Source organism: Lactuca sativa, chromosome 9, assembly GCF_002870075.4.
Source record: "Lactuca sativa cultivar Salinas chromosome 9, Lsat_Salinas_v11, whole genome shotgun sequence".
Classification (NCBI taxonomy): Eukaryota; Viridiplantae; Streptophyta; class Magnoliopsida; order Asterales; family Asteraceae; genus Lactuca; species Lactuca sativa.
Genome location: NC_056631.2, coordinates 14,922,586 through 14,950,443, shown reverse-complemented (window position 1 = coordinate 14,950,443; position 27,858 = coordinate 14,922,586). Strand labels below are relative to the sequence as shown.

Below are 27,858 nucleotides of genomic sequence, written 5' to 3'. Positions count from 1 at the left end.
CTTATATTGTTGTGGTAATTTTTAACGAACATGAAGATTACTAGATCTTGATGGTTTTATTTTATTGCTTCTTTTGCATGTTTAGTTTGATTTGTATTATAAATAGCCATCAAAGTCCAACAAAAACAACTTCAAAAAAGATAGAGATAATAATTTTATCACATAGTTTTATATAAAAGAAAATGGTGCATTTAGGATATTTATTTGGTTAATTTGTGTTCAAAGTATTATCCTTTTTCACTAACTCATAAGTATCTCTACATACCTTTGTTGCAAATAGTTAATTATGGCACTAGATAGAAACTTAAATTATGATTCATTTTAATATAAACTTGTAGGAAATAAAGTACAAAAAATAAGAACGAGATACGAGATCAAGTATATTACTAAATTATCATTTAATGCACTATGTGGGAATGATAAGATACTTCACCATATTACCACACTAGTCATAATTCATATACTTTATTCTAACATTATCATACTTTTGATTGATGAAATTATTAAATTACCACTCATGGCATTCTGGAGGAGGCACTCGATACCTAGATCGATCGGTACAATAGTCATAATTCATATACTTTCTTTTCACATTCTCATAAGCTCTTAATTGACGACTGTTTAATTGCCAAAACCTTTGGTTATTCCATGGATACCTTGAGGAATAGCAGTCCTTATTAGGACCACTGGGTGATGAGACACATCCATCAATTCTAAAATCTTGAAAATGAGCTAGAAATGGTGCATGAGCCCAATTAGCCTTCGTTTTACCACCATCGGTGGCCCAACTAGACCCATCCCATAAGCTTACAACCAGTTGCATTGCTTTGTTAGGAAATCCCACACCATTCATCATGTCGTTTTTGAATACCCGTATTGGTATGTCATCCACAAAAAACCTTGAAACAAGATTATAATATAGTTAGGCCTTATTTAACAATGTTTTTGTATGTTAAGAACTAGTTGTAAATCTATATATATATATATATATATATATATATATATATATATATATATATATATATATATATATATATATATATATATATATATATATACACGGAAAAGTTCAATAGAGAACCATAATTATGGATTCTTCAGGGAACCAATTTTTTTTTTCAATTTCTAGAGCTTATTCTTTATCGAAAAAAAAAATCTAAAAATATCTGAATTCATATATTAACATTGTGAATGTGAAAAATATTTTTCGGATTCACCGTATGAATCCGGATTCACGTTGTGAATTTTTGAAGATTCACATTGTGAATTTTACGTAAAAAAAACCGAATTTTATATCATTGGAAAAAGGATAAAAAGTTATGAATTTCTGTATTTTTAGTTTTTTTTTTGATAAAAAATAAATTCTAAAAGTTGAAAAAAAGATTGGTTCCTTGATTCCTTGGTTAATTATGGTTCTCTTTTGAATCTCATCATATATATATATATATATATATATATATATATATATATATATATATATATATATATATATATATATATATATATATATATATATATATATATATATATATATATATATATATATATTTGAACGATAGATCATCTTAAATTTGAAATACGTGAAACATGATGTTTCTTCATTTTAGAATGTTTAAATTGATGGTGGCTGTAAAACCCAATATATTTCTAATTAGAGTATGTGCCATCATAATATATTTTTTCCTTAAGACATTCTTGACAATAATAATTTTTTATTAGTATTCCATACAAAAAACATGAGGAAAGAAAAAGAAAAGTTTAAGTCTCACTTGACAAACGTTTTATTAGTGTTAAATTCAAAGAAATAACTACTATATGCTAATTATTATTTTAGCAAATGCGACCATTTTTATACGTAATAGTAATATGTTGTAATCATTTTCGTTGTGGATAATGTATTTCTTTTACCGTACACCAAATAACAATATATTTCACTACATCAAAGACTTTGGAGACCTTTCCTAAAATAAAATAGATGAAATAAAAATAAAAGTAGGTTGAGGAAAATACATCAATATAATGTTAGAAAAACGAACCTCAAAAATATAGAAATATATTGCAATGAAAAGAATAGATGAATATGTTCTAAGTTTGAAGTGTACATTATAATTATGAAACTTAAATATCCTTTTACTTTTTGTTTTATTTTTACTCATATAAATAATGACATTTGTAAGTCAATAATTCTCTCTTTAATTGACATTTACCTTGATTTAGTGAGTATGAAGATAAGTATACACAAAAGTTAAAAAGAAAAAAGTAATATATAAAAAAATATATATAAAAAGAAACATAAATATTATGACACCCTCGCCCTTATCGCTCATGGGTATGATTGTTTTGATTTTTTTTAACAGTTTGAAGTTTTAAAATATAAAAAATTGATTTATAATTTTTTAAATTGGTTTATAAATTATAAATTTTATATTAATGCTTGCATGATATACACAACCAATTTAAAAATAATTTTTAATGGGTTAGAGTTGTATTTTTTGTTGGTGGACTCGGAATTGTGTTCAAATGAAATAAATAAAAGCTAATTGAACCATTTAAGGCATCTTAAAACAAATATATTGTTGACAATGTATCGTTTTTAGGATAAAATGAGATGAGTACATACACAATCTGATGTTGGTTCCACAATAGTTTGTAGTAATGGAAGTCTGTCGAGGGATCAAACCAAAGACGAATTCTTTGCTCTCTACCTCCAACTCCATTTGCAAATACATTCGTCTGTAGGGTAATAGGTTTGCCTGGTTTGTTTCCTAAGAACTCAAAGTCTAACTCATCGTGCGCGCCAAGATTTGTATTTAACTACATAAAATTTTATGCAAAAATTTGAAATGAAGGTATTGAGAAATATGCAAAGCATGTATACATTGATCATGATAAGTGTCATAAATAGTTCATCTTAATAACAAGTATCTATGTATTAAGGGTTCGTATTATTTGGTTCGAAATCGAAAACCAAATCGAACTAACAATTCAGATATAAATATAAATAAATTCACTTGTAAATATAAATAAATTCACTTGTGACTAATAACACACTTGAAATATTAGATAATATTGCAAATGATATTACAAGATTCACATTTGAATGTCATAACTTACAATGCATGTTCATAATCAAAATAATACAAATGTATATGTAGTATTTATTCAATTTTCTTTATGAAATTTTCATATTTTTAGATTATGAATTATTTGCATGAAAATTTATCATCCATATTCATCATTCAATGAAAGTAAATGAAAATTATATAAACCCAAAGATTGTTAGATGTTGTACGATTATTGTACATAATGAAAATTTATATCAAATATCGAGTATCAATTATTTATATATTAATGATTAGTTAGAAAAACAACAGTTATAAATATCATTCAAATGTGAATTAGTATGTGTAAAAAAATTAGATACGGTTCAGATTCACATTCTAAATATCAGCGACTTCGCGTGAAGAAAAAATTGTGTTTTAATACAAATATGAAACTATTTGTAGAGCATAAAATTATAAATTTTTATATTCATTTTTTCTGAGAAAAATAAAGCCGTAAAATTGACGAAATAAAAAAAAAACTAAACATTTATAAACATAAAGTAGTTACGATCAATGTACATTATTCCTAAAATGTCCATATTTTTGCTATAATTTTGTATATGGCTTTGTAGACGATATTTTTACATCTTTTTTTTTTTTTTTTATATTTGTAATCAAACAATTTAGATTGACTTTTTGGTTCCTTATTGAAATCATACATACTTATAAAGCTAGCATTTTTTTCTTGAATCTCATGCATTTGAAACCCCCATTTTTTTTTTCCTTTCATCACATTCATTTGAAACTCCCATGACTTTTCAATTTCTTTATAATAATAATTATTATAATTTGGTAATTAGGTTAAATAAATATAACACCTAAAGTGTAATCATATATAAACTAAATTTCAATATTAAAATAATATATTTACTTCTACTGATAAAATTATGTTTTTTAAACTTTTAACATATTATACTTAATTTATTAGTTTTAATATATTATTGGATGTAACCCATTGTCATTTTAAAGGTATAATTTTTGAACAATTTGTATAAAATAATTAAATTATTAATTAAAATATAACATTCAGGCTCAACTTAAATATAAATTTTATTTAACTTAAACAACCCAAATAATATTTTATAAATAGTTAAAAGTAATAAATTGTAGTGTCATTCTAATGATGATTATAAGTTGGTTAATAAGGTTCAATAAATATCAAACCTAAAGTGTAATCATAAATAGACTAAATTTCAATTTTAAAATAATATATTTACTTCTATTTATAAAGTAATGTCTTTAAATTTTAACATATTATACTTAATTTATTAGATTTAATATGTTATTATATGTAAACCACTATCAATTTAAAACTACAACTACTGAACAGTTTGGACAAAATACTTAAATTGTTAATTTAAATATAACATTACAGTGTCAACTTAAATATAAATTTTAGTTCCACTAAAAAAACCAAAGAATATTTTGTAAATAGTTAAAAGTGGTAAATTATAGTGATAAATGCAAAAAATAAATTATAATATCAATTTAACTAAAATATTTCCTAAAGATATTTTTATAATCGTTAAAAATTTTCAAATAAGTAGCTTAAAATAACTTACAATAACAATATTTAAAAATAACTCTATATAAATGATTATATTTTACCTTTAAAATCAAAAAATAATGTTTGATGTTTTAAATAATTATAATGATAGAAATTAAAACATTAAACAAATAAATTTTAAAAAATTAGTTAACAATAACAAAATCTATAAACAATATTAAATCATATATAATATTTAATTTTATTGATTTATAACTCGTGAGTAGAAGTCATTCAAACGATTGAGGTTATAACGTTCTAATAGATGTATATATTATCATATAATTAAAAATAATCAATATATTATATCAAATTAATATACGAATTATTATATCAAATTTAACAACAACATTAGTGTTATATTTAAAAAAAACATATATTTGAAAAGACTTCAATTATATAGGTGTTACTGCGCATTACATGTCAACTCAAATATATATATTTCAGTTCCATTTAAAAAACTAAAGAATATTTTGTAAATAGTTAAAAGTGATAAATTGTAGTGATAAATGTAAAAACTAAATTATAATCTCAATTTAACTAAAATATTTCCTAAATATATTTTTATAATCTTTAAAAGTTTCCAAATAAGTAGCTTAAAATAACTTACAATAACAATAGTTAAAAATAACTCTATATAAATGATTATATTTTTAGCTTTAAAATAAAAAAACAATGTTTGATGTTTTAAATAATTATAATGATAGAAATTAAAACATTAAGCAAATAAATTTTAAAAAGTTAATTAACAATAAAAACAACTATATATAACATCAAATCATATAGTATATTTAATTTTATTAATGTGTAACTCGCGGGTAGAAGTCATTCAAACGATTGAGATTATGAAGTTATAATAGATGTATATATTATCATATAATTCAAAATAATCAATAAATTATATCAATTTAGTATATATACAAATTATTATATCAAATTTAACAACATCATTATTGTTATATTTAAATAAAACATATATTTGTAAAGACTTCAACTATGTAGTTGTTTCTGCGCAACGCACGGGCGTTCGCCTAGTTATATATACACACATGTATACGAATAAATATTATGAAAATGTAATACCATATCTAGGACGTCGTATTAAAAGAAACCTACTCATTGTTATGAAAATATTAATGAGTTATTATCCATAGTTAAATTCATTTATTTTTGGGTGTGATGACATTAATTTTCATAGTTTGACTCTCTCTCTCTCTCTCTATATATATATATATATATATGTGTGTGTGTGTGTGTGTGTGTGTGTGTGAGTGTGTGTGTGTGCGCACACACACACACGCACGCGTGTGTGTGAGAGAAAGAGTAAGTGATCGTGTGTATGTGAGAGAGAGAGAGAGAGAAAGATAGAGAGAGAGAGAAATATAAAAGATCAAGTTTAGGGCATTCGTGAGTACATAAAAAGCAGTAACAACACCGGCAGAATCCCAACCCGGTAATTTAATCCTCATCTGAAAATATCCAGATCCATAATAATCTTTTGACCCGAATCCAGAACCTATGCATATGTGTAATTGTTAGTACTCATTATATATAAACAATCATGTAATTTTACGTATAAGAATATATATATATATATATATATATATATATATATATATATAGGGCTAGGTTATTTTGTTTTTTACATTTATTGTGTGCTAGAATGCACCAATAGAAATTTTGTAAATTAAATAATTATTTAATTAAATAAATATAGATATTAAATGATTTCCATAATTATATGTATATTAAGTGATATCCATAATTATAATTCTCTTTTTATGGAAACTAATTACATCCGTCATTAATGTCAGCAATAACATTCTTTCATAATTAATTTGCATCTATGTTTTTATATATGAGTTCGTATTTTGTTTCAAGACTCACTCATTTAAAATACAATAAAGTTGCATAGAATATGAAGAACGAGAGTGTATTTTAGTAGATTACACTCTCATTCTGCTGGATTACACTCTCATTCTTCTAGATATGAATTCCTTCTGAAAGAATATTATTGTTGACATTAATAACAAATTTAATTGGTTTCCATAAAAAACGAGTTATAAGTATGGATAACATTTAATGTACATACAATTAATACTAAATTTCTATTGGTGCATTCTAGCACACAATAGATATTGAAAACATTTGAACATATATATATATATATATATATATATATATATATATATATATATATATATATACACACACACACACACACATACATAAAGAAAGAGAAAGTTAAGTTCAATTAAAAAAATAAATCAGAGGTTGAGAATGAAAGAATCAATCTCAATTATACATTTATTTTTTCGCAATATATATATAAAAACATAATTTTCCATTTTTTTTTAAATTTAAGGATCTATTTTTAGTGAAAAACGATTTTAAATATATCAAAATTCGTAATGTTTTTATTCTCTATAGATTGACATTGATAATGATATAGTTTTAACAATATATATATATATATATATATATATATATATATATATATATATATATATATATATATATATATATATATATAGGGAAAAGTTCAATAGAGAACCATAATTATTGGTTTTTCAAGGAACCAATTTTTTTTTCAACTTCTAGAGCTTATTCTTTATCGAAAAAAAATCTAAAAATATCTAAATTCATATATTAACATTGTGAATGTGAAAAATATTTTTCGGATTCACATTGTGAATTTTCAAAAATTCACATTGTCAATTTAACGTAAAAAAAATCGAATTTGATATCATTGGAAAAAGGATAAAAAGTTTTGAATTTCTGTATTTTTAGTTTTTTTTGATAAAAAATAAGTTCTAAAAGTTGAAAAAAATATTGGTTCCTTAGTTAATTATGGTTCTCCATTGAACCTCACCTTTTATATATATATATATATATATATATATATATATATATATATATATATATATATATATATATATATATATATATATATATATATATATATATATATATATATATATATATATATATATATAGTTTTAAGTCTCATTATTCATTTGTCAATAAAAGTGTATTGAATTTTTTTTTATATTACATTACTTATTCACTTATGAATAAAACATATGTTTATTTTTTTATTACATTTTTAAGTATCATTCATCTACCCTAATAAATGAAAATGATTTTGTCACATATCATCTTCTCATTACATTTGACACATGTCATTTTTCTAATCTTTTTTGATTTTTTTTCTACTAGTTATTTTCTTATATTTTTTATTTTCTTAGAATTTAAAATTCACTTTTTAATAAGGATTTATATATGGTAGATACAATAATTCTATTTATCTTGAGAATAAATGCTTAAGTCATTTCTTTCCTTGGTAAATATTTATATATAGTAGATATTTAATACATATTTTTAAAAGATTAGAATTAAGCATTTTTTTAAGTCACGTATTCAGGTAAATATTTTTTTCAATATAAATTTATATTTATCTATATATGCATATATTTTCCTAAATTTTTCTAAATATATTTAAGAAAATACTAAGTATTATATCTATCTATAATATCATTTTTATACACGTTATATGACAATTAAATAGTATATATATATATATATATATATATATATATATATATATATATATATATATATATATATATATATATATATATATATATATATATATATAATATTTTATACATGTAATACATATTGAAACAATGACTAAAATGTGAATTTACATTTCACTAAACTCAAGTCATGTAAAATGTATAGTGATTAACAATATTTTTATATAGCAACACATTTAGATTTACAATGTCTCCATTTTAATAATTGAATTTTTAAAATTTGATAGCATTTTTTCATCGTAATTTTATTTAAGGATATATTATTGTTTTAAAGATAAAATATAATATGGATTCAAATGACCCTAAAGACAAACGCAAACATATAAATTATATTTTGATAAAAGAAAATTCACTAATATGTTCGCCATATCAATATGCCAATAGTTTTTTTTATTAGTATACATTCAACTACCTACTTATTATCATTTTGTTTATATTAATTTCGAAAGTTTACTTTAAAAAATGTTTAGTGTTTACATATTAATTTTCAACATAATTTTTTAAAATATGTCAATGTTTTTTTTATTAGTATGTATTGAATTACTTACTTTATTCATTATTATATATTTTTTTTATTTATAGATAATTATTAATTTAAAAAATACGTAATATTTACAACTTTATGTTAAAATTTTATTTTTAATAAACTTGTGTACAATACGGGTCATACACCTAGTACATGAATATAACATGTAATAAAGTTTTTTGTGACCTAAAATATATTTTTTACATAAGCTCTTGTCACTTGTTATATTCATATATAAATAAAATGTGTATTAGCTCTCACATTATGTTATATTCATAAGTGAATAAAACATTTATCAGATTTTTATGGTAGTTTATTTATTATTAATATATGAATAAGTGAGTCGAATATTCAAAATACTTCGTCTTTTATTAATATATTACTTATTCATATATGAATAAGTACATATTCATATATGAATAACAAATGAACTATAATAAAAATCTGATAAAGAATAAATATTTATTCATATATAAATAAGTACTTATTCATATATAAATAACAAATGAACTGTAAAAAAAATCTAATAAATATCTTATTCACATATGAATATAACATATGACGTGAGTTAATATACGTTTTATTCATATATGAATATAGAATGTAACGAAAAGTTGATGTAAAAAAATATAATTTAGGTTAGATTTTTTTTATTATATTTTATATACATATATGAATGATACTTAAACTGTAACAAAAATTAAACATACATTTTATTTATAAGTGAATAACTAATGTAATGTAATAAACATCCGATACACTTTTATTCACATATGAATAACGAGATCATTATGATAATTTTTTCAATATTTGTTTTAGAGTTTATATTCTATCGAAAAAATAACTCAAATCATGTAAATTAATCATTTTTCAACCTTTTCCATAATGATAAACAATTTCTTTTTGCATATAACATAAAATATGAACTATATGTATATCATTTGGAAAACTTCGTTTGTTTTTTTCACAATGAATCACCTTTTACAATAGTATCTTAACTTATTAAAACGTTTTGCATCTGTACGTTAATGTGCATATTTTCATATGTATATGCGCACACACGCGCGCACACACACACACACACACACACACACGCAAAAACAACATCAATAATACCCTTAATCTTATTCCAAACATACGAAATATCACTCGAAAAAACATATATATATATATATATATATATATATATATATATATATATATATATATGTTTTTTCGAGTGATATTTCGTATGTTTGGAATAAGATTAAGGGTATTATTGATGTTGTTTTTGCTATAATTTTGCATATGTGCACATAACAAACATATACATGCACATTTTTCTAGATTACTAAAAAAAACATCTCATTTGGCGTTGCTATAGAAGGTGATTTATTGAAAACTATTTTAAAAATAAAAAAGTTTTCTCAACATATAGTGCCATTTATATTATATACATGAAAAAAGTTCAAATATTTGTAAGAATTGTGCATATTAAATTATAGATGTAAAATGTCTTAATAAGTTAAGACACTGAAATAGAAAATAATTCATTAAAAAAATTCAAAAAAAATGCTTTTTCAAATTAAATAAGCTCTAAAACAAGTATAATTTATATGCATGATATATTTTTGTATATCATTGAGAAAGAGGTTAAAATTAGTGAATTAAGTATTTTTAGTTATCTTTTGATAACAATTATTGAAAAATTGATCCTAATGAATTCAAAATACTTATTCTCTCTCTCTCTCTCTGTGTGTGTATATATATATATATATATATATATATATATATATATATATATATATATATATATATATTACATTAATTAATTTAGTACATATTACATTATAAATATTCAACAGAAGTTTTATAATATTCTAATATTCTACTATAATTGTTAAAATATTCTAATAGTCTAATAAAATTGTTGAAATATGCTAATAATCTATTAAAATATCACACAAACACACACACACACACACACACATATATATATATATATATATATATATATATATATATATATATATATATATATGCTAATTTTTTATTTAATTTATTTTTGGATAACAAATGACACAATTAATATTAAAAAAATTCGTTATTTTTTATTTATTGTTTTTCAAAATAAATGGTTTTAATTGTGTCTATGTCTCAAAAAAAACTAAAAAACTCAGAATCTTGAATGAACTATTTTATATATATATATATATATATATATATATATATATATATATATATATATATATATATATATATATATATATATATGTATGTATGTATGTATGTATGTATGTATGTATGTATGTATATGTGTATGTGTGGTGATGTTCAATATAAAACTGTTATTAACAACAAACCAATGAATCACTCGTGTGCGTCAAAAATTAAAAGGATCCACGACCAAGGAAATGGTTGTAGATTTTTACATTAGACGCGAATGAACAGATTATCCTAAAAAAACTCATTTCCTTTTCTCATTTAATTATTTTAGGTAATTTTTTTTATCGAAAACAATAAATTCAAACATAAAAGAATTCATATTTTTTTTGTCCTCTTTTCGTAAAGATTCATATTGTTATATAAAAAAACAATTTAAAAAAAAACATTTCGATTTGTTTTGTTTTTTTTTATATTTAGGTTTATTTTTCATCAAAAAAAACTAAATATACCAAAAATTTTGAATTTTTGTCCTCTATAAATAGACATCAACATCGGTAAAAAAATCACCTTGATCTGTGAACTATAAATATTTCAGTTTTAAGATTCACAATAATAATATGACTTACTATTTCACTTATTTGATCATTCACTAATTAATTTAGTGAATTTTACAAATGAATCAAAAGATACTTAGTTGTAATTTTATAATATTTTAATGTTTTGATTACTAATAAATTAGTTTTGTAAAGGGATATATACAGTTAAGTCTCAATATTTTCATCGATTTGACAAAAAGTCATACACTTTATTTTTTGGACAGTAAAGTCCAAATTAACGGCAATTTTTGATACTTTTACCATTTTTTTCCGGTTATCCGATAATTAGGACTTTTTTGTCAAAAAAAAATAAAGTTTACTCTTGTTAAATCGTCAATTAGGACTTTACTGTAAAAAAAAATAAAGTTTAGGACATTCTTGTCAAATCGTTGAAAATATTGGGACTTTAGTGTATTTTCGTAACCCAAGAAGTTTTAATTGTGACTTTTGTTGCATCACCACTGTTTTTCGTACCATCATCGTTACCCTGACACAATCATGATCAGGAGAAACGTATGCAAAAGAGAGAGTGAGAAAGGGTGAAAAGACTTGTAAAACTTTTTTCTTGCTTCGCCACCAAATCTTAAACTAAAAAGTGAGGACAAATTATACAAACACAAACAACACATGCCTAGTAAAAAAGGTGTGAATGTGGAGAAGGGAAAGAAGGGCAATTTCGCTTTTTTTTTTTTCTTTCGGTTTCTTATTTCTCCATTTTTGGGACTGTAAAAATCCAACACAACCCTGGTTGTTTGTTTCTTTCTTTATTGATTATCTCAATTTTTTTCAATATTGGTTTGTTGAGATTAATAAAATGGTTTAACAAGAAGCAAACGTTAAGGGTATCAATAGGATCTAGCTGACTAGAGAAGGTTTCGATAACTCTTATGCTTAAAGAGTATCATACCATTAAATTTCTAAACAAAAAAAAGGGATATATACACTTGAAAGACTCTGTAAAATGGTTTGGTCTAGGCATAGTCGTAGATAGCAGTAAAAAAGTAATTGTTCGTGTTTTGTTTTGAGTTTACGGTGTTTATGGCCAAAATGGGTTTACGGTCGTAAACTGTTTACGGCCGTAAACACCTTACGGTTCCTAGTCAGGTCTTTAAATAGCGAGTTATGTCAGTCTTTATGAGTTGTTGATGCTCTCGTATACTTCCAAGTTGTATCAGACGTTTTACAGTATTAAAGCGTATGCAAGCTTGGTATTTTGCTCATTATTGGTTTATTAATTTGTGTTTGCATCTGTGATTGTCTTTGATCGTTGGTAGATCTATTTTCGGGACTTTACAATTGGTATCAGAGCTAGACCAGTGTCAAAGGCGTTCAACAGTTGCGTTTATAACTAAATCGACACCCACTGCAGTTTAGAGAAATCTATTTCAGTCGAAATCAAGGTTTCCAGAAGTTTACGGCCTTTGTTTACGGCCGTAAACTCCTCTTACGGCCTCATCTGCACTCTTCGAAATCGATAGTTCTTTTTCGTCTCCAAGCCTTCGTATTCACACCTTAGTTCTGGGATTTAATTGAGTTGTGTTTTAAAATTAAAACTAAACCTTTTATTTGAATTTCATTGACCGTAAACTGAAATTTTTCACAGAAATTGACTTTCCGAAAATCGAAATTTGCATCACTATTTTTCCGGAGTTTAAATCAATAAGTATTCTTTGACCGTAAACTCAAGTTTACGGCCTAAGCTTACGGTAGAGAGTTTACGGCTTAAGGGTTTACGGCTACGTTGATTGATTTTATAAAATTGAAATTAATTATTGAGTTAATTGTTAAAACAAGATAATTTTTGACCGTAAACTCCAGTTTACGGCTGGGAGTTTACGGCCTAGTATTATCTGCCTGAATTTTCACGACAAAATCAACATTATTACAGCCTTAAATTTTTTGTTTTTTGTTTTAAATAAAAAAAATGGATACACAAAATTCAACTCAATACCAAGAGATTGATGCTGTGATGGGTACAACCACGCGAATTCCAAGACTTATGTCAGCTGATGGTTTCCCCGAGTGGAAATATAGAATTGAGAAGTATATAAAGATGAAAGACTTTAAGATTTGGAAATGTGTCTTAAAGGATCCAGTCAGAATCACCACTATGGTTGGGGGAAAGGTAGTCGATAAGGAAATTGAAAATTACACTGATGAAGATTTTGAGAGTGTAGAAGAACAAGAAAAGGCTTTGGCCATTTTGACTATGGCTTTATCTCCAGACATTGCTCAAGGATTCAGAGAGTATACTTCTGCCAAAGCTTTGTGGGAAGCTCTCATTGAAGTATATGAGGGAAATGAAGACATGCGGGAAAGTCGCCAAGATATGCTGAGACAACGCTTCAACATGTTTAATTATGTTCCTGGAGAGACTCTCGAAGCCCAACTACAGAGATTTACCACTCTCAACACTGAAATGACTGTGGCAGGGATTTTCTATACGAAGTCAGAGATTAACAAGAAGCTACTAAATGCTCTCCCAAAATCTTGGGACATGAATGTAGCAGTAATCAAGAAGACTAAGGATCTTAGTCGACTTTCCCTAGCTGAAGTGATGGCTGTCATCAAAGCATGTGATATTGATGACAAACAGCGAGAGATCAATCATGTGAACTCATACTCATCTGCCAATCTTGGCATTTCATCTAATAATGCTCTCTCCTCTTTTTCTTATACTTCTGCAGGTTCATCTTCCTCTGCACCGGTCATTCCTTACCCTCAAGGACAACCAATTACATCCACCCAAAATGCTTCATCCTCTAATGTGGCCTCTTCAACAAAGGGAAAGGAGGGTGATGAAAACCTTGTCTTTGCAGCAGGACTTGTGAATTGCTACAATGCTCTTGTAGCTGGGGAACTTCCTCCTCAACTGTCATTTGCAGATCTCGATCAAATCCATCCAGAGGATGTGGAGGAAATGGACATCACATGGCAAATTGCAATGGCTGTATTTAGGGCAAAACAGTTTGCCAAAAAGACAGGAAAGAACAATTGGGGAATAAGTGCTGACAAGAAGGTTGGATTCAACAAAGGAAAGCTTCGATGTTTCAATTGCCACGAGCCAGGGCACTTTGCTCGTGATTGCCCACACCCTGATAGAAGGGTCAATAATGACAGAACAATGGTTGCAGTTAGGAATAATCGAAGCAGTGGTCAAGCAAACAATGAAAAGGCTATGGTTGCTCAATCATTTGACTGGGATGATCAAATACAAGCCCTAAATTTGTCTGGACCAGAAAATGCTCATCTAGCACAAGTGAGGAATGACGCTCAAGCAAGGACTGCAGCAGCTGAAGATAACATGATGAAACTTCAATTTAGCTTGATGGTATCCTCCTCCCATGAACCTAACTCATACAAGGTAAGTCTCCCATCATGTTCTAAGGCTTGTATAGATTATGTGAAAACTTTACAGGATAAAATTGAGACATTAGATAATGAAGTAGAAAATCTTAGGATTCTTCGTGAACTCAATGATAAATTAATAAGAGACGTAGAAGACCTTAGATATGAAGGGTATCGACTTCGAAAAGGACAAAAACCACTTAAAGCTCAACTAGAATCAAAAATTAAAGACTTTAGGAGACTCCAGGAAGACTACAGCAACAAATGTGAAAATTACAATTATGTAGTCAAACAAAATGCTGAGCTTGTAGCTGAAGTTGAATCATTGAAAGGAAACTTTGAGACCGCCAAACTTGATGTCAGAAAATATGATTTCTCAAGTGAGGTGGTTGCAAATATGATAGACCAAAGTATGCAATTTAAAAGAAATCAATCAAAAGGTCTAGGGTATAAATATGTACCTCCTCCCTTCAATCATTCATACGATCCCAAGCCTTTGTCCAAAGAAGAGATTGCCAATGAATCATTTATGATTTATGGCAAGCCCTCCGGTTTTGTTTCGGGAGGATTTATTAATGTTGAAAGTACTAACATTTCTACTTCTCCTGCAGATCAATCCTTGAATTAGTCAAAGCACAAAGTTGAAGGATGTGTTTCTGAAAATAAAATCGAGTCTAAACCTGAAGCTTTTGTTTTAAATAAAGACAATTCTTTGTTAAATGTGTTGAGTGACAATTTTTCTTGTGGTGTTTTAAATTATTCTGATACAGTAGCTGCTATCTCTGATACAGTTTTGAATGTTTCTGATATGTCTGATAAATCTTTGAACAATTTGGTTGACAATTTAAACGTTTGTGATAAAAATGTTAACATACCATTAGTCTCACAACCCTCAATAAATACAGCACCCTCACTTGCCTCACCACTTGATAATACTGCATGTTTTTGTGAGACAAGCAAGTATGTTTGTGGGGAAAACAAATCTGACAAATGCAACACAAGTTCTAACAATAACTATCAGATTTGTTTTAATTGTGGCACTAAGGGTCATATTGCTAGAAATTGTCTTAATCGAATGTTCGTGAATTATAATCTTCCAAGAGGAGAGAACGAATTCAGAGGAAGATCATTAAATAGAAATTCCTCTAGAAGTCGCTCTCGAAATGACTATTGGGTAGATAAAAGAAATAGAAAAAGGGGCATATTTCACAGTCATAAAAGGTTTTTTAATCACCTTGTCCTGAACAGTCTGTCAAAAGGGAGCATAACCATGCAAAGGTCAAGCTCATCCCAAAGCTATAATGGATCTTCAACCAATTCTGGTAGAAGTAAATATTGCTTTAAGCAGATCGTCAGACATAAAATGACAAAGTTGACTAAATTTTTCAAAAAACCTAATTATATATGGAAACCCAAATCTATTCCCAATACGTCTTCTGTATCCTCAGAGAAGCTCATGTGCAATAAATCTGAAAAGGCATCGGGATTACCCAGGAAGATTATGACCTGGGTGCCCAAATCTAATTAAACCCACCCATTTTGCAGGGGCAGTTGCGGGGAAATGTCGTCAGACCATGGTTCGTCGACAGCGGCTGTTCCCGGCACATGACAGGAGACATCACCCAATTGAACGACATTCAATCATTTAATGGGGGATACGTCTCTTTTGCGGGTGGAGATGGAGGAAAAATTACACAAAAGGGCACGGTATCAAATGGAGTCTTGAGTTTTGAAAATGTGAATTTCGCTCCAGAGCTAAAACACAGCCTGCTAAGTGTTTCGCAAATCTGTGACAAAGGCTATTCTACGCATTTCACTGACAAGGAATGCATGATTTTAAAGCCAGGTTTTGTCATCCCTGAAGAATGGATTCTCGTAAAGTCAAAAAGGGATGGAAATGCCTATATTATCGATATGAATAGCAATCTTCCAAAGCAGGTTACTTGTTTGTTCTCCAAGATCACTGAGCAAACCGCAATGTTATGGCACCGAAGATTAGGTCATGCCAATGCCAAAAATCTCAATTGTCTTGCAAAGAATGAGATGGTCCGAGGATTACCTGTCAAAGACTTTATCACGTTTGAGAAATGTGTGTCCTGTGCTCAAGGAAAGCATCATCGAAAGCCACATTTACCGAAGCAAGTTAACTCAATAAGTCAGGTTCTACAACTTCTTCACATGGACCTATTTGGTCCAGTGAATGTGCTAAGCATTAATAGGAGTTCCTACTGTCTAGTTGTCATTGATGATTTTTCTCGTTTTACGTGGGTTTTCTTTCTATCCAACAAAGCTGACGTCGTTGAATTGATCAAGAGGTTCATCATACTTATTGAGAATCAGACCAATCATAGGGTGAAGGCTATTCGCACCGATAATGGTACGGAATTCAAGAATTCGGTTCTCAATCACTTCTGTTCTGAGAAGGGGATCTTACATCAATTTAGTTCCGCTCACACACCTCAACAAAATGGTGTTGCTGAGAGGCGAAACAGAACACTTAAGGATGCAGCAAGAACGATGTTGTGTGACTCCAAGCTCCCTGTTTTCTTTTGGGCAGAGGCAATCAACACTGCCTGTTATGTTCAAAATCGAGTACTCATCAACAAAGCTCAAATGAAAACTCCGTATGAAATTTACTATGGTCACAAACCGTCAGTTAGTCATTTTCGAGTTTTTGGCTGTCCTTGCACCCTTCTTCACCTAGATGCCAATCCAAAGTTTAATGCCAAAGCTGATGACTGCTATTTTGTTGGGTATGCTGCACGTACCGCTTATCGAGTCTACAACAAGAAAACCAAACAGATTGTGGAATCCTATGACGTGCGTTGGTTAGAAGAGAATGAGACAGACGCGAGAGTGGGTCCGGACTGGTTGTTTGATTACACGTCACTTTTCAAATCCTTAAACGTGTATTCAAATGATGTTTCAAGAACTGATTTGCATTTGAAGAGTATCTCTGAAGATGAAGTCGAAGAAGTAGTATACAAACCTGTATCTAAAACCTCCAATTCACTGAAAGAAAAATCTAAAGCTTCTACTGAATGGGGGTCCTCCGTTTCGCACAAAGGAGAATCTTCTGCTCCAGTTGAGGGGGAGTCCTCTGCTTCATCTGAGGGGGAGCCGTCTGCTGAAATTGAAAGGGAATCTTCTGTAACATCCTTCAATCCTCAATCAGACCAGATTGATTCTTCGAATGTTGAATCAAGACCTTCCACATTATTAGAGAAAGAGCTCATTCCAACTGATGCTTCCGCTGTCTCTTCAAACCTGATGGAATTACTCTTTCCTGACCTTATCGCAGATGAGTATGTTGCAGAACCATCTAGTTCTACTCAACAAACAAATGAAGGAGGACTTAACATTCACACTCTACCTGTCACTATCAATGACATCAGCCAAGAAATTCCCTCTAGGATTCAACGAGATCATCCGCTCAAGAATGTTATAGGCCAGCTAGACAGTGGTGTTAAAACCAGAAGTCAAAGTGGAGACGTGAATACATGTCTGTATTCTTGTTTCATTTCTCAAATTGAGCCCAAGAATGTAGAAATGGCTCTAAATGAACCTAGCTGGGTGGATGCGATGCATGAAGAATTGCATCAATTTGAAAAACTAGGTGTTTGGAAGTTAGTTGAGTTACCAAAGGGCAAAAAGTCTCTTGACACACGATGGGTTTATCGTAACAAGCAGGACGATTCAGGGGTCATTGTGCGAAACAAGGCCAGATTGGTAGTTCGCGGATTTCGACAAGTCGAGGGTCTTGACTACACTGAGGTTTATGCTCCCGTAGCTCGCTTAGAGGCCATTCGTATCTTCTTGGCGTACGCTTCGTATATGAACTTCACTGTTTTTCAGATGGATGTCAAGACTGCCTTCTTGTATGGCAAGGTGAAGGACGAAATCTACGTTGATCAACCTCCAGGGTTTGTCGACCCAAAGTTTCCTAATCATGTCTACAAGTTGGATAAAGCGTTGTATGGACTGCATCAGGCTCCTAGAGCATGGTATGCAACTCTAACAAAGCACTTGCTCGAACATGGCTATACACGTGGTACTATCGATCAAACATTATTTATAAAGCATGTCGACAAAGACCAGATACTTGTTCAAATATACGTCGACGACATAATCTTTGGATCAACAAGCCAACAAATTTGCAAGGAGTTCGAAAGTGTAATGAAGAAACGATTTGAAATGAGTTCTTTGGGAGAAATGACCATGTTTTTGGGGCTTTAGGTTAAACAAAATTCAACCGGCATCCTTCTTCATCAGGCCAAGTACGTGGATGATATTCTTGAGAAGTTCGCACTTCATGATGCTAAATCTGCCTCAACACCGATGGCTGAACGACCCCTCCTGTCTCCAGATCCAGAAGGCGAACCCGTAGATCAAACTCTTTATCGATCGATGATCGGATCCCTAATGTATCTTACTGCAAGTCGACCAGACATTATGTTCGCAGTTTGTCAATGCGCTCGCTTTCAGGCTAATCCTAAACTCTCTCATCTTATTGCTGTTAAAAGAATTTTTTGGTATATCAAAGGAAGCCCTAAATTGGGTCTTTGGTATCCGAAGAATTCTGAATTTAATCTTTATGCTTTTACTGACAGCAATTATGGAGGTTGTGAGCTTGACAGGAAATCAACTTCAGGAGGATGTCAATACCTAGGTGACAGACTAGTTTCATGGCAATGCAAGAAGCAGCACACTGTCTCGACTTCGACAACAGAGGCAGAATATGTGGCAGCATCAGCCTGTTGTTCTCAAGTTATTTGGATCCAACATCAGCTGTTGGACTACGGTTTGAATTACTCAGAAACCCCTATCTATTGTGATAATGAGGCTGCCATACAAATTGCTAAGAACCCAGTCCAACACTCTAAAACCAAGCACATCGATATTAAAATTCACTTCATCAGAGACTGTTATGAACGATCTTTAATTCGAATTGAACAAGTCCACACTGATAACAATGTGGCTGACTTGTTCACAAAACCTTTTAACAAAGCTCGTTTTGATGTGCTTGTGGGATTTCTGAAAATGATACGTTTTGAGGATTAAGTTTTTTTTTAATTTTAATTTTATTTCTTTTTTTTTGGTCCTCTTAGTCTATTTTAACATTTTACCAAGTTTGTCTTCAATTTTTGTTCGGTATGTTTAAATTTGCGCATTTTTTCTTTTGTTTAAAACTCTCAACTATGCACAAATTTAGGGGGAGAAAGAAAATACAAAAATCCAAAAATAATGTCATTTCAGTAAAGAATCTAAATTAGGGTTATTTCAAAGCAGCCTTCGTTGTAAGTAGTGTGATGGGAAATGATATTAATAAGTGATAAAGGACGACCTGAATCAGCGTAACGTACCTACGTTGAATCATCTACGCTCTGCGCTCGATGTGCTGGTAGGCGCGAAAGATTTTAAAAGGGGACTTGACTAGGAAAGTTGAACCTAATGAATTTAAGGACTCGACAAACTTGACCTAGTTAGATCCGTTTAATCTGACATCACGACGCTCGGATAGGTTGAGCAGGGAGATAAACATGAGAATCTACTTGTCACATTAATTGAACCCGTACTTGGAACCGTGGCTTAACTTTTCCTCGATGTGCGGATTCTGTCCTTAATTCCGGTTGGATGGGGCGACTGGTAAATTCCGATAAATTAGGTCTGTAGAAAATCGTTTTCTTTCTTTCTTTCTGTTAGTCATATGTTGTCTCCTTTGCGCGACTTCTAATCCGACCTGGTACACAACATATGCAACTCCATTTCTCTGTAGGAAATATATATGCGCTTGAAATATATGTGTGAACTGTATATGTGAAAAAACTTCTCATCTGTTAGCCACATGCTGTCTCCTTTGCGCGACTTCTAATCCGACCTGGTACACAGCATATGCAACCTTCTTCTTCTCAACCCCTCTGAAGTAGTTAGCAATAGGATTCTGTATCCCTTCTCTCTCTGAATGATTGTCTGCTCACCCGGTGTAAGGAGTACTCTGGAAGTTCTTGATGGCTGGGGCATATCAGGAAGCGGGAAACACGTTCCAGTACACCTAAAAATTGAATTCATACAGATTGTCTGTAGATCTCGCTGCTCGATTTAGGTGAACAACAATATCCCTGGTTGTAGTCAATTAAATGGTCATAAGGTAATTTCACGTAAGATTTAGGAGTTATAATAATTACCAGAAATTTACAATTAGGTATATGCCCGAACTATGTCATTGGTAAAAGGTCCAAAATGTCACAAATCCTTCGCGTTTAAGTGGACCACAATACTGGCAATCGGTCAGACGAAGATGTAAAAATAAGGGTACCGACAAGTAGAATAAGGCCGTCCAATAACTTTGATCCAAGCATCACAAAAGAAGTGGTAGTTAAAGTACTTCTTAATTTATTTGACGTTGATTTTTTATTTTTATTTTTATTTTTATTTCTAATTTTTAATTTTAATTTTACTTTTAATTTTATTTTTATTTAATTTTTCAACTTAAAATTCTATATTAATTTTATTTTACTTTTATTTTAAAAAGTTTTTATTAAATTAATCCTCAAAAGGTTTTATTTTTATTAATTGGCGAAAAATTAGAAAGACTGGGTAGCTATCAGGCAGGAGGGTAAGAAAAAGGGAAAGGTAAAAAGGTAAAAAGAGGAGTTCTCGGCCGGAATCTCCCCACTCAACAGTTTCCGGCCGCAAACCTCTTCCAAAAGGCTCTCAAGGTGTCGAAAAATTTTTCTTCGATTTTCGGAAAAACAAGTATACCATCGTGAAGGAAAATGGCAAATCTCAAGTTTGCAGACATGCACAATCTGGCGATAGTTCTTGCTGATCCACCTGTCGTTCATTCCGACATGCTTTCAATGATTCACAGGTTGCGTGAATGTTGTATTGCATCAGCTTTGACAGTCAATCCGGTGATCTATCAGAACATCGTTCGTGAATTTTGGGCGACGGCAAGGACGCAGCTGGATGATGATGGAAATTTCACAGTCGCGGCGAAGGTGCAAGGACGAAATATTGTAATCGATGAAAGTTTTGTTCGAAATGCGTTGCTGATTGATGATCAACCGAACTATCCAACAGAAATTGGAATAGAGGATGTTCAGAGAATACTACGACGTATGAGTTATGAAGGAACCTACCCGCCAACGTTGAAAAAGCTGCTTCATCCATATTGGAGATTTCTGGCTCATGTGTTCGTAAGTTGTATATCCGGTAGAAGGAGTGGGCATGATGAAATTTCTCAATGCACAACCGGTGCATTGGTATCTTTGGCCTCTGGAATTCATTTCAATTTCTCAAAGTTCATCCTAGAGGAATTTGTCATAAACATCCGGGCTTCTACAAGGGATACTTTTCTCCAATATCCCCGCTTCATTCAATTGTTTGTCGAGATGCAGTTTCCTGAGGTTAGGAAGTCAGGAGATACCCTGGATATGAAATCTTTGGGTCCACACACTGTGGGACTCATTAAGCAAAACCGAAGAGGAAAAGTTGTCTTTCGAGGGCGTTATCGATTGGAAAAATTCGGTAAGTTTACAGAATTGGATGCGACGCCAGTGTCATATGAATCATCAGAACCGACTTCCTCTGAGAAAACGTCTACTGAGGGTTCGACTCCAGCAAACTTTGTGATAGACGTGACTGAAGATGATGACGATTCACAAGCTCAGAGAGATCAAGGTACCTCTAGTCATGAACATGAGTCGAATGAAAGACAGGATGAAAAGGAAATAGGTACCGGTGATGATGGACGAGACTCATTTGAAGATCTTGATCTTACGGGATTTGATAATGATGATATTGCTGCTTCTTTAGCCAGTAGTGCTAATGTTGTGTCTAACGAGATATTTGACACAATTTTTCAAAATGTTGATGATAGTGTTTTGCCATCAACTGAGAAGAGAAAAACGAGCGAAACTCTTACTCCAATTTCCGAGCAGATGGTATCAACTTCAATTCCAATGGAGGTAGTTGTGGGATGTTCCCCTCCCGTGTCTATTTCTCCGTCATCTGAACCATTTGTTAGTGTAATACCTCCACAGGCTGACCAACCTCAATCTAAGAGGAGAAGACTTGATGAAAGACAATCTGAGCTAATTACTAGTTTGGTCAGTGGTCTTCCTACACCACCAATCACTACTGCTACTACACGACTTTCTGTAACAAAGATGTTTGCAACTGGACCTAGTTCAGTTTTTGATGTTGGTGGCCCTTCAGCTCCGCCTGGTTTTCCTGTTCCAAGATTTAGTAGGGATGCTGCTTCTGAGAGACTAGCTTTGCATATGGCAGAGGAACAGTTTCGTTCGTCTAGCCCTCAAGGAAAGAACATTTCTATAAGTGAAGGGGATGCTCCTGATGATGATTCATCTGATGATAGTTTACGAAAGGAGATCTCGGTATTAAGTCAGAAGAACATAGAGCTTGACATTCAGGTAGCTGAACTTCGTGCTCAGAACATTGAGCTATGTACTCAAGTGTCTAAACTTCAGTCAGATAGAACTTATCTTGGCGGACAACTCGCAGAAGTTAAGAGGGATAGAAAAGTAAAAGATAAGCAGATTTCTGACCTTCAAGAACATTTCAATCTGCTGACTTCAAGCTACTTCGAACTGAAAAAGAAACTGGAGGATGATTTTGGTGAAAAGTATAAAACAAGTGTAGAAGAACAAAGAATAAATTTACATGTGCAAGCGTATCCAGTAGATGTGCCAGCTGGTCAATCTTCTGGTTCTGCTGAGCGTATTAGAGTTGTTCCTCCTATGGCTTCTCATATTCAAGAGATCATTCGGAAAAATCAAGAAGATGATACTGAAAGGGGGCAGTTATTATTCAAGCGAAATGTTACTCAGAGCAATTCTAAGGGGGAATCTTTGATTACTGTCACTGATCTTGAAATTGTTCGATTCAGAGATACTTTTGGAGATCGGTCGGGTGTAGCTGCTTGGGGATTTCACGATCCTCTTCGACTTTGGATTATTATTCGCAAGAGTGGTAATTCAGAGTTGTATAAGGATATTCGTGCCTTTAGTTCGTTGACAAGGGTTGATCTTGCGGAGTTATCACAAGCTCCGTTTATTAATCTATTAAACAATCCTCAGGTTTCGCAGTTCAAATTCTTTCTAGATGAGCAAGTGAAGAAGGGATTTCCTACAATGCCAACTGCTGAGTCAGTCATTCTGGAACATCCAGATGTGTTTGAAGCTTCTTCTGATAAACCTTTACAGTTGGTTATGTGGCCGCCCACGACTCAAGTTAAACAATTTCCCATTATTCAAGGTTATAAAGATGGATCTCTCGGTTCTATGGAGTGTTGGGTTTATGATGAAAATACTTGTGGTGCTGTCATTAAGCTCAAGAATGGGTGCATACGGTTGTATGATCGAAGAGACCTTCTGCAGTTCAGGAAGTGGGATATTCATTATCTGAGCAATTTTCAAATCAAAGTGGTTGAAGATATCTATGAACAAGGAGCCAAGGCGTATACCAGGATGGTTGCTGAGATTTTGAGCAAAAAGATGTGGAATGGTGCTATGGGCCAAATGGATGTCATGCTAGTAAAGAAAGGAATGGGGCCGAGCTAGTCCAAACCAAGGGGGAGATTGAAAGACTCTGTAAAATGGTTTGGTCTAGGCATAGTCGTAGATAGCAGTAAAAAAGTAATTGTTCGTGTTTTGTTTTGAGTTTACGGTGTTTATGGCCAAAATGGGTTTACGGCCGTAAACTGTTTACGGCCGTAAACACCTTACGGTTCCTAGTCAGGTCTTTAAATAGCGAGTTATGTCAGTCTTTATGAGTTGTTGATGCTCTCGTATACTTCCAAGTTGTATCAGACGTTTTACAGTATTAAAGCGTATGCAAGCTTGGTATTTTGCTCATTATTGGTTTATTAATTTGTGTTTGCATCTGTGATTGTCTTTGATCGTTGGTAGATCTATTTTCGGGACTTTACAACACTAAAGTCCCAATATTTTCAACAATTTCACAAGAAAGTCCTAAACTTTATTTTTTTGACAGTAAAGTCCTAATTGACGATTTAACAAGAAAGTCATAAACTTTATTTTTTTGACAAAAAAGTCCTAATTACCGGCTAACCGGAAAAAAAGGGTAAAAGTGTCAAAAACTGCCGGTAATTTGGATTTTACTGTCAAAAAAATAAAGTTTATGACTTTCTTGTCACATCGATGAAAATATTAGGACTTTAGTGTACGTATCCCTTTTGTAAAAATCAATAAGTGAATTCATTTACATTGTGAATCTGAACTGTATATAATTCAGTTTTCATAATTCACAATATGAATCTAACTTACTATTATTCATACTTTAAATCTTAACTGAAAATAATTCTGTTTTCATTAAATTCCCGGTGTGGATCTCAACAGATTCATAATGTGAATCTCAACAGATTCATAATGTGAATCTCAACTAATTTCGAAAAATTATATTTTTATACTTATGTATGAATATCTATTTCAAAAGTACAGAAAATTATGAATATATATATATATATATATATATATATATATATATATATATATATATATATATATATATATATATATGATAAAAAAATAAACCTAAACATTAAAAACCAAAAAAAAGTAAGTTTTTTTTATAATTAATTTTGTAAAATTCACAAGTGAATTTATTCACAATGTGAATGTCAACTGTATATAATTCAGTTTTGAGTATTCACAATGTAAATCTTACTTATAATTATTCAGACTGTGAATCTTAACTGAAAATAATTCAGCTTTCAATAGATTTATAGTGTAAATCTTAATTGAAAATAATTTAGTTTTCAACAGATTTACAATGTAAATCTAATCTAAAATTTCGATTTTTTTTAATGAACATGAATCTATATTCAAAGAGTACAAAAAATATGAATTTTGATATATTTATTTATTTTTTCCGATAAAAAGTAAATCTTAACTTTTCAAAAAACAATGAAAAAGAAGTGGATTTTTTTGAAAAAAAAAAGTTCATTTTTTGTATATAACTATGAATCTGTATTTAAAAAGGACGAAAAAATCATGAAAGTTTGTATATTCATTTTTTTCGACAAAAAAAGGCATAAAAAATAAAACTAAAAAAGGAAGTGAGTTTGGTATAATCTGGTTCACGAGCGTCCAATTTACCAATCTACAACCCTTTCTTTGCCTGTCAATCACTTTAATTTTTGATATTTTAGATTGGTTTATTCATTAATTAAGTTATTAATTAAGCGATATTTTTTAGTTATATAAAGTTATATTCGTTAATTTAAATAAATATGTGAAATTATATCACATTATAATTTGTATTAATTTTATTTTAATTTTTATTCGAATGTTATTAATTTAATGTAATTAGAGTGGAAAATTTAAAATTTGAAATTTGAAAGGGAGAATTAATAAGTTGACTAGTGACAGACATTAATTAGGAGACCTAATAAGGTGACACATAACAAAAAAAGAATAAAATATACATTAATTAGGAGGCCTAATAGGATGACACATGTCAAAAGAAGATTAAAACTATTATTTTATTAAAATAGGGATAATGGTTCTTTACGATATATATATATATATATATATATATATATATATATATATATATATATATATATATATATATATATATATATATATATATATATATATATATATATATGAGTGAGGTTCAATAAAAAATGCATAAACATTAGAAACTTTAGAAAATCAATAGAAATACATTGCAAGGAAAAAAAATACTTTGATATATCTTTTTTTTTACTTTACAAACCTAAAAATCGCAAGTTTTATACAAATTCATTGACAAATAATTAAAAAATTGATTTTTTTAAAGAAAATTCAATTTTTTTTAAAGAATTTGTATAAAAAATTTCAATTTTTAGGTTTGTAAAGTCAAAAAAATAGATATCTTAAAATATTTCTTTTCTATGTATAATAGGATGACACATGTCAAAAAAAGATTAAAACTATTATTTTATTAAAATATGGATAATGGTTCTTTACGATATATATATATATATATATATATATATATATATATATATATATATATATATATATATATATATATATATATATATATATATGAGTGAGGTTCAATAAAAAATGCATAAACACTAGAAACTTTAGAAAATCAATAGAAATACATTGCAAGGAAAAAAAAATACTTTGATATATCTTTTTTTTTTTTTTTACTTTACAAACCTAAAAATCGCAAGGTTTATACAACTTCGTTGACAAATAATTAAAATTTTGATTTTTTTTTTAAAGAAAATTCAATATTTTTCAAATAATCTTTATAAAAACTTGCGATTTTTAGGTTTGTAAAGTCAAAATAAATAAATAAATATCTTAAAGTTTTTTTTTTCTGGGTATTTCTATTGATTTTATATGGTTTCTAGTTTCTATGTATTTTCTATGGAATCATAGGGTTTCTAATATATATATATATATATATATATATATATATATATATATATATATATATATATATATATATATATATATATATATATATATATATATATATATATATATCCGTTTTGTAAGATAATATTATAAGGTTAAATTGGATAACATCATATCAAAAACATTTTACAATATAAAAAAAATACATTTTTGTCAAAAAAATGTAAAGGATTCTTTAGTTTTATTTTTAACAAGCTAATAGTTATCTTTATATGACAAACCTTATTAATTACTAGTAAAAAATTAGAAAACCATCAATATATAAAATTAAAGAGCAGGAAAAGAATATCCCTCCAAGAAATATAAAACCTGAATAACGATCTAACGAAAGTTGTACTTCACGTCCTTGCTTAGAAAACATAATATGATCATTTCCCCAAGTTACATAATAATTCTCATTGAAACTCGTATCTCTTGTTGCATCAATAAGCATGAAAAAAATTTCGAACCAAAAGACAATCATCATTGTTTTCATCCATTGACGAAAAACCATTTGACAACACAAATAAACCATGAATATTTAGTTGTTA

General features: G+C 29.5%; 1 protein-coding gene across 1 annotated transcript; it reads right to left on the bottom strand.

Annotated features, from left to right (window-relative positions):
* Positions 1-508: 508 nt before the first annotated feature.
* Positions 509-27,858, bottom strand: LOC111885512 (xyloglucan endotransglucosylase/hydrolase protein 2). The gene is made up of 4 exons (XM_023881756.3): positions 27,638-27,858; positions 6,066-6,166; positions 2,621-2,814; positions 509-899 (listed from the first exon to the last, which is right to left on the bottom strand). Exons 1-4 carry the CDS (start codon positions 27,840-27,842, stop codon positions 509-511), a joined length of 891 nt encoding a protein of 296 aa, XP_023737524.3. The 5' UTR covers positions 27,843-27,858.